Source organism: Nicotiana attenuata, unplaced genomic scaffold, assembly GCF_001879085.1.
Source record: "Nicotiana attenuata strain UT unplaced genomic scaffold, NIATTr2, whole genome shotgun sequence".
NCBI classification, from domain to species: domain Eukaryota; kingdom Viridiplantae; phylum Streptophyta; class Magnoliopsida; order Solanales; family Solanaceae; genus Nicotiana; species Nicotiana attenuata.
In genome coordinates, this window is record NW_017672226.1 from 36,064 (window position 1) to 50,592 (window position 14,529).

The 14,529-nt window shown below is 41.5% G+C and overlaps 1 protein-coding gene across 1 annotated transcript; it reads left to right on the forward strand.

The window, feature by feature from the left end:
- The first annotated feature begins 5,686 nt into the window (after positions 1–5,686).
- LOC109212381 (calmodulin-like protein 3) lies at positions 5,687–6,937 on the forward strand. The gene has a single exon (XM_019376021.1). It carries the CDS (start codon positions 6,086–6,088, stop codon positions 6,542–6,544), a length of 459 nt encoding a protein of 152 aa, XP_019231566.1. The 5' UTR covers positions 5,687–6,085; the 3' UTR covers positions 6,545–6,937.
- The last annotated feature ends 7,592 nt before the right edge of the window (positions 6,938–14,529 follow it).

The following is a 14,529-nucleotide window of genomic DNA, read 5'->3' on the forward strand; positions in this document are numbered from 1 at the left end:
CCAAACGAAGGAAAACTTGGCCCGAACTGGGAGGGACCGTATCAGGTCCTTGATATCATCGGAAAGGGATCCTACAAACTTGGCACGACAGACAACGAACAATTACCAAACAATTGGAACGTATCACTCCTCAAAAGATATTACTTCTAAGTTATGACCTTCCCCATTTTCATTTACATCTTGTACTAAACAATTGAAGGTGTTCAATCAAAGACATCGGAGGATTCTTCATCACAAAGTCCTTAGGTTTGAAAGCACGCATTGCACTCTTTTTCCCTTAGATCGATTTTTGCCCCAAGTGGGTTTTTCCGGCGAGGTTTTTATTGAGGCGACCATTGTTCGTGCTAACTTAGAGCAATTCAACAGTATCCGAGGCTTCTTTACAATCAACCTCGAATACTAGGGGGCATCACCCTCGGATGTTAACTTTGTTACAAGGAAGGTATTTCGTGTCAACAAGGTCTCGATAGGTAAAACTTTGTAAGGGCCAAACGGTAAACGAACCGTGCCCATGTAGATTACTCGAGCCCTAAAGGCAAACATGTACGCATGTATAATCTATTGAGAGAAGTATTTTTCCTTGCCAAATATTTCATGCCTTAGAGAAAATTTAACTTAATAATTTCTTACTTTTGGTTTGTAGTGGAAACAGGCTTAAGGGCCGATCACAACTGAAGTTCAAACAACTTACCCCGCACTTGGGGACTACCGTATGAAAAATCAATGTAATCAAACTACTAAAATCTCGAGATCATAAGACCTTAAAAAGGCAACCCTCGTTTTTATAGGCCACGACCACCCCACTCGGGGACTGACATTTTGAACAAGTTCAAAGCGTAATCGGGAAACAAGGCCAAGAGGCAAATCCCAAGTTAAAGGATACGGCCAAACCAACACGGCTCGGAGACATTCGAATTTCGTAATAAAATAGGCCTTCTAATATCTTCACAAAGCCGGTTAAAAGGGCTACCCTCGCAAAATTGTAAAGGGTTTCGATAAAATCAACCCTCAAAAACCCAAAGGGGTACTGGATTGTTCGAACTCTCGAACAACCCTATTTCATGCTAAGGCATAACACATTTTTATATGATTAACTATTTAAGCCAAAAAGGGAAAAGAGCCATTCTTTTGAGGCTATATCGGCCTAATTCAAGAGCCTAAGGGCCGTTCCATTTTTTGAGTTCGAGAAGTCATCCTCACTCAACTAAAACCTAAGGGTCATCGCTCGATTATAAAGATTACAATAGTCCAACTTCAATAAAATTGCCCAAACCTCGTACTTATGAAAGCTTTCAAGACATGGACGAAACAGAATTTGCACAAGGCTGAAACTGAAATAAAGACAAGTCAGAGAGAAAAGAGATCTTTTATATATATGAAAATATTTACAAGGACCGATCAGGATCCTACACAAAAATTCGAAAAAGAAAAAGCCTAAGTGCCTAATTTTCCTCGGGAGCTACATCCTCGTCATCGGGATCTCTTCCACTCTCGAATCCACTCACGCTCCCAGAATCATCATCATCAGAAGAGAGCAACGCTTTGGCTTCAGCCTCAAGCTCTTTCGCATTATTGATCTCGACAACAACGTTAAAGCCACGAGCATGAATCTCCTCAAGAGTCTCTGTTCGAGACTGGCACTTGGCATGCTCGGCAACCCAGTATGATCGAGCTTGAGCAGCATCGACAACTTCTTTTACTCGAGCTTGAGCGGCCTCGACGTCAGATCGGTAGACAAACACGATCTCTCAGCATCGGCCTTAGCCGTGTCAACCTCAGATTTCGCCACTACAAGCTTCGTGTCTAACCGAGCCTGCAACTCCTCAATTTACTTGGCTTGTTCCAAGTTCTTCTCTTTTATGCCTTGGAGTTGGCTTTCGGTTGAGGATAAGTGAGATCGAGCAGCCTCTTTCTCTGAGGCAAGGTTATCCATCTTTTGCCTCCACACTGCAGTCTCCGCCTTCACCTCATCTACCTCTCCTCGGAGTTGCATGATCGTTTTGTACAGCCGCTGGACCTGTGAGATCGAATCATTAGCCATCACTCCCAAACCTAGGTCATGAGCGTCTAAGACTTTATTTACCTGCCCGGTCAGTTTGCTTTGTTCTTTCTGGGCCACGGCCAGCTCAGCTCGGAGGCTTTTGATTTCTTTTTCTCTTTGCTCACCGAGAAGCTTGAGAGAGTTTTTCTCCTCGGTAAGCCCTTAAATTTCAGCCTCATATCGGCTCAACTCTCTTCGGGACTTAAAGAAAGCCTCATGATGAAGTAACCAGGCCTACACAAATAGAAGGGAAAGAATTAGTCAAGGAGAGAAAAACACAAGTATGAAGACCGGCGTTAACAAAGAAAGTTAGGGATTACCCGATTCAAAGCTTGTTGGGCCTCATTGAAGAGACATGGTGCTCTCACCTCGTCCATTAGAGTTTGATCTTCCTCGGTGACCAGACCTTGAAGGTAACTGGCCACCTCTACGGGGGCGGTAAAAACTCGTGCATCCTCTGGGACCGTAATAATAATAGTCCGTTTGCACTCGGGATCAACAACGGAGGCTGAAAATTGGCTGGTCAATTTGGAACTCGAGGAAAATTTGCCCAAGCTGCTCCTCGGTATGATCAAGTCATTCAAGTTTGCGACATTTTCGACCCCGGCAAAATAACTTTGGAAAAGGTACTCCCCTCCGAGGGCACCTTCCACCCGAGGGTCCTTCATGGCCTGACCTCCCAAACTTCCTCTTCCGAGAATGAAGGAAGCGACGGGGAGTCTTCGATTTCTATTGCTCCAAGTGAATCACTTGGGGAGTTCTCTTCATTTCGAAGGGCCTCGGAGCCGGCCCCTTCGGACATACCAGCCGACTACTCATCCCAGTGGGAGGCATCTTTAGTCTCTATCAACTCGGGGACTTTGCCCGGGTCCTCTTCCATGACCCCCTCGGTTCGAGGCTAAATTCCTCCAACCTTAACCGACTCAGAGGCCTTTGGGGCCTCGATGTTCCTCTTCACTCGGGCCACCAGCTGGGAGCCATCGTCCTCATTTTCTTCTTCTCTTAGCCGCTGAACTAGGCAGGACGCAGTGTCTTTCTTTGGCTTACGAGCCTTACTTTTCTTGGGCTTTGGGTCCTCGGAGGTCGAGACCCTTTTTCTCTTTTTATCCTTTACCGGTTTGGGGGCACGGGGTTCCTCCCCGGACGGGGGCCTCATGACAGCCTCTTGTCCGAGGCCTGTATGAAAGCAAATCAAGTGAGTATGAAAAGAAACATTTCAGCAAAAATCATCAAATACGTGAAAATGGGCTTACCATGATTTTTGGCCTCCCATCCGCCCCTTAACAAATTACGCCATGAGTGCTTAACATACGAAGAGGTCGAAGCCAGGTTCCGAACCCAGCTCTCAAGGTTAGGAATTGCACCGGACATCCAAGAGACCGCTACATCATAGAAAGGGATGTCGATGAGAAGAAACAAAGGAAACAAAACAATAAATGGAAGTAATAGGTGGGATTGTACTTACGCTTCATATTCTATTTCTCGGGAAATGGCATCTTCTCGGGCGGGATTAGGTCGGAAGTCTTCACTCGAACAAACCGACACATCCATCCTCGCTCCTTGTCCTCATCTATGCTCGAGAACAATACCTTGGTAGCCCGACACTGATTTCTTATTAACCGGCCTCGATAGAGATGGGGGTTGTACAACTTGATGAGATGGTCGAGGGTGAAAGACATCCCTTCGGCTTTGCTTGAAAAGAATCGGAGCAGAATAACAATCTGCCAAAAAGAGGGATGGATTTGACCTAGGGTTACTTGATATTGATGGCAAAAATCGACGATGACCGGATCGAGAGGGCCCATCGTAAATGGGTAAGTGTAAACACTTAGAAACCCTTCCATATGGGTAGTGATGTCTTCTTCGGGGGCGGGAATCACCACCTCTTTGCCTCCCCAATTGCAATCTTTCTTTACCTGCTAAAGGAAACTCTCGGTTATCGAGCATATATATATCTCGACATTGGCTCGCACCGACCAGGAACCGACGAAGTTTTCTCGAACTTGAAGTCGGAAGTAAGTTCACACCCCCCGGGAACACACGCCTCAGAGCGCGGCTCCACCGGTGTTTTATCGCTGGCTGGCTCTGATGAAGAGGCATTCCCCTTTTGAGGAACATTTTTTTGACATTTTTTCCATTTTTGTGTAAGTTTAAAGAAAAAAAGGAGATGACAGGACTTGGTGTTTGAAAGGGGATTAGCAACAAACCCTGGAGGATTTGAAGAAAGGAAGAGCTTAAGAGATGTAAAAGCTTAAGAGATTAGAAGAAAGTGAAAGTAAAGGTTGAATCAATGAGAGAAGGGGGCTATTTAAGGGATTCACGGTGACGGTTCAAAGGCACTGGTGGCCGGCCACCAACTGATGCTCACTAATGACTTGGGGAGCTGAACCGATGGGACGTTTCAGTCACTTCCGTCGCTTATGTCACGAGGATGACGTCATGACAAGTCGAGGTACAAAGTCGAAGGCTCAATTTGTTTCTTCTCATTACACTCCAAAAAACGAGGGGACTATCTCTACACGGTTAAAACCTGGCCTACCGATTTTACTATTTGATCAAGACCAGGGAGTTGCATCGAAGGTCAACCTAGCAGTGGATCAGACCAGAGCACGAGGATAAGGTACCGAGTTCGAGAATCGAGGTGCCTGTCGAGATCGAGGCCAGTAGAGATCAAGACCAAATAGGGCAGACTTGGAGCAAAGCGCAATAACAGAAAAGCGAGATATCCGTGACCGGTCCAAAATCATGGCAGAAATTCGGAACAAATCAAATCAAGGGTGGTTGTTTAGGCTAATCATGAGATTTACTTCCGTAATTAGAATTGTACCATAGATAGAATTCCTCTACTATATAGAGAGGGTTCTAATAATTTTGTAGACACCTTACATTCACGCGTATCAAAGCAATACAATACTTCCTTTCTAGCTTATATTCTTGTTCATTAGTTTGTTTATCTCTTAATTATTTGGTACTGATCAGTTCGAGGGCACTCAAGCTCGAAGGCTGAATTATGTTTTAACACTGGTTTGCTTTATCTCGTTGTTAATCTCTATTACTAATCTTTATATTTATCAATTGATATTAGGTGAAATCATGTGTCCTTAAAACCACTTTATAAGTTTAATTGTTTTCCAATTTTTAGGGTAAACAAGTCTTGCCTTACTTCGTACCTTTGTGAGACTAGTCTGGTAGGGTTTTTTCTAAAATAGCTAGTGGCAATGTTGTGTCTTACTACTCTTTCGTTTCTCACAGTGCCAGGTCTACTTACTGTCTATCGCTTTTGTTTTGCATCTATCTTCTGGTTTTCATGTTGTTGCTATTTTTCCTATGATTTCTGTGGTGGTACTGAGATTGTCTCTTTTTGTCTTATTGAGCCGAGGGTCTTTCGGAAACAACCTCTCTACTTCTTCGGGGTAGGGGTAAGGCCTGCGTACACACTACCCTCTCCAAATCCCACCAGTGGGATTTTATTGGGTAGTTAGTTATTGTTGTTGACTTTCAATACATCAAAGACGTCACCTCACGTCTAAAATATATAGATCCAAGTTTCATAGTTACACTCTTTCAAAGATGCCAACCAGAATCCATTCCTCAAATATTCCTCAACTTAATTTCCTAATGTCTTTATATGATAAGTACTTAAACTGAATATTATAACTAGAAGAAGAGGTCTGATATTTTTAAATTCATCTAGACGTCAAACTTAAAGCAAAAATCTCAAACAAATCCGAGCAAATTCTAGATCAGTTATTCAACGATATTAGTGGCTATCCTCAAAACCATCCTCCTTTTCTCCACCTTCAATTTTCTTCCTTTCTCGGTATATTAACATCTTCTCTAAACCTTTTCCCCAGTTAATTGGTCCTTATTTTCTCAACAATCTTGTAACCCCTTTTTTCTTTCTCTTCCCTTTTTCAATTCAAGTAAATTATGATTGTAAATCACCTTGAATTTTCCTGTTTCCTTTCTGAAAAAAACTAGAAGGGTATTCATTTATTTTCTTGTTACATTTATTTGGTTTTGTCTGTACGTTTTATCCAAGAAATGGATCCAGCAGAGCTACGTAGAGTTTTTCATATGTTTGATCGAAATGGAGATGGCAAAATTACGAGGAAGGAGCTAAGCGATTCGTTGCAGAATTTGGGAATTTACATTCCTGAAATAGAACTGGTGCAAATGATCGAAAAGATTGACGTAAACGGAGATGGTTTCGTAGACATGGAGGAATTCGGGACATTGTATCAGTCGATAATGGACGAGAGGGACGAAGAGGAAGACATGCGAGAAGCTTTCAACGTGTTCGATCAAAATGGCGATGGATTCATAACGGTGGAGGAATTGAGATCCGTTTTGTCTTCGTTGGGTTTGAAACAAGGAAGAACACTTGAAGATTGCAAGAGAATGATCATGAAAGTTGATGTGGATGGTGATGGAATGGTTGATTATAAGGAATTTAGACAAATGATGAAACGTGGTGGATTTGCTTCTTTGACTTCAAATTGAAGAAATCAAAGCATTTGATTGATTCAAGAAATGGTGTATCCAACTTACATTTGGAAATTTAGAATGTAGATATCTACAAAAAAAGCCAGGAATCGGCTAGCCTTTTGTATATGAGAAAACTTAATCTGGAGCTAATGCGCACGTCTCATCTCCTAAAAACATTTGCACGTATTATGACTTTTTCATCTCTTTTTTTGTTTGTTCTTGTTTATATTTTTCTTCATCAAGGAAGTCAACAGTATTAATTGGTTTGTATTGATTTAGGGTTTGTGATTTATTCCCCCGTCCTATATGTAAGATGTAGCTCTAATATTGATGCGAGATTGTATCGCGTGTGTTGTTAAATGTCAACGTTGTGTTCTTTAATTTATTTCCATTATTGTCTTGTATTCATATCCTTTCTAGGGGAATGTATTATATCCTTATATATTCATTCAATTCAATTCACCTTAATGTTCATTTTTTCAAAGCTTAATTGTTAGACGTTCTACAGAAGGACGTCTGCACGGTTTACAATTTTTATTAATGCAAAGTTGCAAACTACTCCATAAAATGACAGTCTTTGTTCATATTTAATTTAGGACAAGAAAATATTTCTCAAAAGTTGTTTTGGAATATGTATTTTTGTTGCTCTTTTGACTTGAATTGCTATTTCTTGAATATAGGACATCTGGTCCTAAATGAGATTTGACCTGAATACCGAGCATCATTGACAGCACTAAAAGTGAATTCTAATTACCAGACTGCATGCAACCAAACTCCACTTCCTATAGAGAATGTCAGAATGCTAATGCAAAAGAGAGAACTGAAATTAAGGGACAGAGGCGGCTCAAGAACATTGGAGGCCTAAAGCCAAACTTTATTATGCCTCAAACTATTAAAAGACAAAAATCATAGTGGGTAATATGATTAATGCTATATAGTTGACATATATGCATTCTGATAAATAATAAAAAGTAATATGCTACTATGAGATAAGAAAATAAATATTAAAGTGTAATATAAAGCTCAAAATAGAAAGTTAGAATAGTAGAATATGATTCTAGAAGCTTATAATTTGATATCAGAATAAAATTCTATTATTTTAATTTGTTTGCTGTAATGCTTGGGGACTTGAAAATAATATTTTTTTTTTAATTCATCCCTTGTTTTTAAGAGAATAGACAACTTAGTAATTAGAGGGAAAAAAGTGAATATAAAATACGAGTTTTATTATGAGAAAAAATAAAATATTAATATTAGAATGTAAATTAACTATTAGTCATCATCTATCACATTGACAAAATAATTCTTTTCCTATTTTATGCATCTCTAATAATCTTTTTACCATAGATATTTAATATTTCTTAAAGGAAATTACCATAGAATTAACATATTAATTCTAAATTGGGGCCCCAAAAATTTGGGGGCCTAAAGCCATTGCTTCATTTGCTTGGCCCTTGAGCCGACACTGTTAAGGGGTTCTTATGCTTTAATTAGAATGGTCTATCAACATATACAATTGTAAGTCCTTCATGGTAATTGTCACAGGGGTGATTTATGTCACTCCGAAAACTGCCCGAGGTTCACCACTGTGTGACAGTCAAGCCCAGCTTTGACTTAAGCCTTCCAACACTTGGAATATTTTTAAGGACGTTTTAGGCTTAGAATAATTTAGGCAGCAAAGTAAAGTAAAGGCACACACTAATTTTCAGGAATTTCTTCCCAACTCGTATTAATATGTAAATACAACAACACAATAAAGCCAACCCTATGGCCAAGAACAAAGAACACCCTAGTTCCTTGCCCCAAAATGATTTCCCACTCTTACAGCTTGTTTGGATGGTTGTTACGTATCGTTTCACAATGTATTGTATCGTATTGTATTGTATTGTACTGTATCGTTTGATGAATACAATGTTTGGATGGATTGTGTCGTTTTGGCGTCGTTTCATGGTATCACGCGCCTAGGATATGATGAATAAACTTGCAATATTACAAAGAAAAATTATGATACGGTGTATAAAAAGATAGGGTACATGATAAAATAAAATTATTCAATAATAATGAAGGGTGAGATTGAAAGAAAATCACAAGGAAACGACGCGACCACACCAAATCGGTCGTTACATAAAGTGGCACATTTCATCGTTACGTAACGACGGATTTAACGACACGATACAATAAAATTTAAGTAACAATCAAAACAAACATTGTATTTAAAGTAACAATACGATACGATACAATAGGTAACAACCATCCAAACAAGCTGTTAGGAATTACACTTAGACATTTTGGCTAACACTTTGCCACAAGACTAAGTTCTGCCATTTGGAATAGCCTTATGCACGTTTTTATTGTGCAGGCTGCCCAATTGGAGCAACTTAGCACAAGTAGGCCAATCTGCCTTCGACAATTGTGCACCGAGACCAGGAAAACCCTAACTCTTGCTCATATAATGAACATTTACTCTTCCAAGATTTCCGTGGGGGGAGTAATAAATTTTAGCAAGCGGTTCGTCGTTATTGCACAACTCCATCCTTTCCCGAGTCGTGCACGTGGAACCTTCTTCGTAAGTTTTTGGTTTTCTGTTTCCTTTCTTCGTGAAATAGTCATTTTCCGCTTTTGCTTATTTTCCCTTTCCTTAGTTACAACTATCCGATGGGAACCGCCACGTGTTCAAGGCTTGGACCAATGGGTTCAGAAACTTTTTGGATATTTCAACTCCAGAATACCGGTGGAATGAAATGGCTTCCAAATACAGGTGGAAAGCCAAACATCATGGTAAGCCAAGTCCTTCTTTCTTTTATCCTTGTTCGAACATAAGAAATCTCGTGAATAAATTGCTAACCCCATTTTTGTCTAATATAGGGCTTCCAAGGGGTTCTGTCATCTGCCTCGAAGTCGACATTTTAGATGACCTTGAGGAGGCCAGGAGGGTGTTGCAAAATGCCCTTGACCAAAGCAAAGCTCATTGGTTTGCTCGAGCCTCCGGTGAAGGTACCTCCTATCAAAGTCCCTAGTTCGAGAACAAGAAATCGAAGAGAAGACACTCTTCCTCGGCTGGAACTCAGGAAAAGAGAGCAAAGAAAGCACCATCTGAGTCGGCCAAAGTGGTCCTCATTGATAAAGGAGACGCTAGTGATAAAGAGGCTTCCCTTCAAAGAGATCTTCATTAGCTCAACTGAGAGAGCTCCAAAACCCATCAACATATGAGGTTCAGGCGCTTTGAGGTGAAATGGGATTAGTTGAGAATGCCGACTCTCACTTTCCGGCCCCTATTTTTATCTCCGATCCAAGGAGTTCGGATCCTGGAATTCTTATGTCCTTAACTCTTGAGCAAACAACAACGCATGTCCTTATGCTACCGCTGTTTCTGCTCCTTCTACACCAACAACTTCTCGCCTAATGACTCCAGCTGCCCTTCGCCACCAACACCTACTGCATCTCCTCCACTGGCACCAACGCCTGACCAAGAAAGGGATGCCTTTTCTCCTTGGTCTCCTGACCACGAGAACCTGGGGAACACCTATGCCATACCTTCTCAAGATCCCCAAGGGAGGCGAAGCGCCACCCTTTCAGTTTCGAAGGAGTGTCATCTCCTTTCTAGAATGGTGGAGCTTGCCAAATATATGAAGTTGTTGGCCTCAGCTAAGGATTAGAAAAAGATGGGCTCCCTTTCTGGGGAGTGCCTGATAAATAACAGTATGCATTGTTCGGTGCATGTACCATACTAGTTTCTTCATATCTTCTTTTCTGCTTATGTGTTATAATGGTAATCCTAATTTCAACCTTCTCGTTATAGGCCAATCTTCTTTATTCTGAAGGCCTGCAAAGGTTGATCCTTGATAAACAAGGACTTGCTTCCAAGCGAGATCAACTCTTAGTTAGGAGGAACTAGCTTGTCATGCACCTCCTGGTGTTGGAGGCAAAAGATGTAGAGATGGACGAGCTTGAGGCTCAGTTATAGCAAAGAGAGCAAGATAGAATGGCCCACATCTAATAAGATTCTCAATTACATGAAAAGCTTCAAGAAGCTAAGGCTAAGTGGGCTGAACTTCACGATGCTGCCATCGCCGCTGCCGAGCGCGAGTCTGCCTTCGAGGAGAAAATAAATAACTTGAAGGCTAACTTATGCCCCAAAATCGAGGAGGCCAATGATGTCAAAGAGAAGAGGGCCTGAATGGAAGAGAGGCTTAAGAGGGTCATGGAGCAAAATTGGCTTCACTCAACTACAAATGTTGATCTTGACTCTCGCCTTCGCGCCATGAAGTCCGAAAGAGAAAGACCTATGCCATGTATCATATAAAGAGGAAGACCTTGAATGAGGCCAAAGTGGGCATCGCCAACATAGACGATTCCATTGCCCAGGCCCGGGAACTAGAGTTATCCGCTCGTGAAAACCTTCCTGATTGGCCCGCTGCGATTGACTCCTCGAATACTGGTTTCGAGTATTTGAGAACTGAAGGGGAGACTGAAGAAGATGAAGGACCTGAACCGGTAGTGAATCCACCTTCCTCTACCAGTGGAAATGCAGATCCTTCTTTTCCTTCGGGTTCTGGCAGCAATACTGTATAATTTTTTTTATATATTTTGTAATTATTCCAAACTTTTCATCAAGATCGGTACCTGATAATAAAAGAATTTTTTTCTTAAGTGTTGTGCAAAATATCCCTTTTATGTTTAGTTGATTAAAGCTTCAGGTATATTTTTTCATCCGATAGCTTTTGATTCCGGGCATAAATTCTTCCGGAACCTTCCCTTTACTATAAGGGTCTCATAAGAGAGGGCCCTTATGTTTACGGTGCTCTTGAAGAGAACGTCTCCTATTCATTCCGGCACAAGCATTTGAAATTTTTGTTAACTTCCAAACGATAAAATTAACTCATCATTTGGACAAGACACAAGATAAAAATAAAAGGATTTTTAAAGTTACATAGGCATTCGTTTGCTTAAGTAAATAAAGCTGCCAATAAATGTGGCTAACTTGTACAAACTATTTCTACGGAGTTGACCATGCAGTCCTAGGTCCTGATGAAACATTAATCCCAGTTCTCCTAGTCCCGATTTTAATGGCGTTTCTGGTGCCGTATCAGATATTATTTCCCCCAAGTGTTTGAATACGAAACATGCGAATTCAAGCATTGGAAGTCTTGTACCCGGATTGCTGCTTCACCGATGGAAATAACTTGTGAAAGTTTAAATAATCCTTTTTTTAATAATGGAAGGAAAGACTTGCCATCGAGCCAAAGATTATTTAACCATCCACAAGCCATTTACCATCAATGTGAAAATTTTAGTGACCTGATATTTAAAGGTCTTTCCTTCGCCAATGATGCTTCCTTCGTAGTATGCTTTCCATCGTTGCCTCGTTAAAAACCTTGCCAGAAAAACCCGATTGGGACGAAAATTGGTCGAAGGGAAAAAGAGTGCAGCACATACTTTCAGTACTGGCAGGATCCATCAACAATAATACCTTTTGAGGTGAGTCACGTTCCAATTGTTGGGTAATTTTACTCCATCTTGATTTTCCAGCTCATATGATCCCTTACCGATGATAGCAGAAACTTGGTAAGGACCTTCCCGTGTTGGTCCCGGCTTCCCGAGTACTCTAAGTCACCTTCCTCAAAACCAAATCTCCTACTTTGAAATAGCAAAGATTAGCCCTACGATTATAATATCTTTCCATCCTTTGCTTTTGAGCCACCATCCTTACGTACGCCAAGTACCAGTGTCCATTGAGCAAGTCCAGCTTCACCAACAACGCTTCATTGTTTGCCTCTTGCTTGTTCAGGAAACCTTAAAGTCGACTCCCCCACTTCTACCGATATCAGGGCCTCCACACCGTACACGAGTGAGAAGGGTGTTTCTCCCGTGCTCGACTTCGTCGTTGTCCGATATGCCCATAGTACTCGTGGTAGCTCATTGGGCCACTTGCCCTTAGCACCTTCTAACTTCTTCCTCAGGTTCTGAATAATTACCTTGTTGGTTGATTTTGCATGTCTGTTAGCACTTAATGGTACGGTAAATATGTAATTCTCTTGATTTTTAACCCTTCTAAAAACTTTGTGACTTTTGAACCTATGACAGGTTGCCCGTTGTCACAGGTAATTTCCTTCGATATTTTAAATCGGTAGATTATGTGGTCCCATATGAAGTCGACCACTTCGCGTTCACCAATCTTTGGTAAGGACCTTCTTCAACCCATTTAGTGAAGTAATTAGTTAAAACTAAAAGAAATTGTACCTTTTCCAAAGCCCGGTGGAAGAGGACCAACTATGTCCTTCCCCTATTTCATGAATGGCCACGGGGACAACACCGAATGCAAAAGTTCTGCCGGTTGATGCACCAACTGCACATGATGCTGACATTTGTCTTTGCGTCTTGTTCCATCCAGGGCCAGTAATAACCTGCCCTAATCAACTTTAGAACTAACGAGTCTCGACTAGAATGATTCCCGCAAACTCCTTCGTGGATTTCCCTCATCACGTAGTCCGACTCTGAGGCCCCTAGACACCAGGACAACGGTCCTTGAAATGACCTCCTCTATAACTGCCCATCCACGAGGAGTGGCGAGCTACTTTGGTCCGCAGTACACGTGACGCCTTTGGGTCCTGGGGTAATTTACCATGCCGGAGATACTCGATAAATTCCTTCCTCCAGTACCACCAAGTTGGTCGAATTTACCTTGCAGTAGCCATCCACATCTAACACCGAATGTAAAAGTTGGATGACCGTACCATAATAAGATCCTTTCATTTTCGTTGATGACCCCAAATTAGCCAATGCATCTGCTTCCACATTTTATTCCCTTGGAATGTGGATGATTGAACATTCCCTGAATCGTGAAGCAACACATGAACCTTGTTCAAATATTATTGCATGTGTTTTTCCTTTGTGTCGAAAATCCCATACACTTGGTTTACTACCAGTTGGGAGTCGCATTTCACTTCGATGACCTCGGAGCATAGTCCTCGGACTAGTTCCAGTCTTGCAACCAAAGTCTCATACTCGGCTTGTTAGTTAACGGAACTGTTTTAATGGCCTGCCTCAATGTTTCCCCCGAGGGTGTGATTAGAACTATCCAGAGACCGGACCCTCTTACGTTGGAAGTGTCATTCGTAAACAGGGCCCAAACTCTTGATTCCGTTGTTTGACACCAGCAACGCTTCCTTAGCATCCAAGGACATTAACCTGGGACTAAAATCAACCACAAAGTTTGCCAAAACTTGTGACTTGATTGCAGTCCTGGGTTTGTACTCATTGTCGAATTTGCTAATTTCGGCTGTCCATTTAGCCAAATGGCCTAACAACTCAGGCTTGTGAAGGACACCCCTTAAGGGAAAGGTTGTGACAACGACTATCGGGTGGCACTGAAATAAGGCCTAAGCTCTTGAGAGGAAACTTTGAGAGCTAAGGCCAACTTTTTGAGGTGCGGATAACAAGTATCTTCTCCCGACAATATTTTACTAACGTAGTAAATAGGAAATTGCGTACCTTCCTTCTCTCGAACCAAAAGGGCACTTACAGCTACTTTTGAGACCTCTAGATATATTAATGACTGCCCGCCTTCCCCCGATTTTGATAGTAACTGGGGACGCACATGTACCATTTTAGGTCTTTTAATGCATGTTGATGTTCCAGAGTCCATTTAAAATCATTCTTCTTTTTTAGAAGTGATGGCACTTCTTTGAGCATCTTGAGATGAATCTGCTTAGAGCCGCCAACCTTCTAGTCAGCCTCTGTACTTCCTTCACACTTGTCAATTTGTCCGAAATTTCATTAATAACTTTGATTTTTTGTTGGGATTTACCTCAATCCCTCTTTGTGAGACCAGGAACCCCAAGAACTTACCGGAACCAACCTCGAACGCGCATTTCTCCTGGTTGAGTTTCATATTATGCTTCCTCAGAATGTCGAAAGCCTGTTGGAGGTGTTTCAAATGATCTCCTGCATTTAAAGACTTGACTAACATGTCACCAGTATACACTTCCATTATTTTGCCT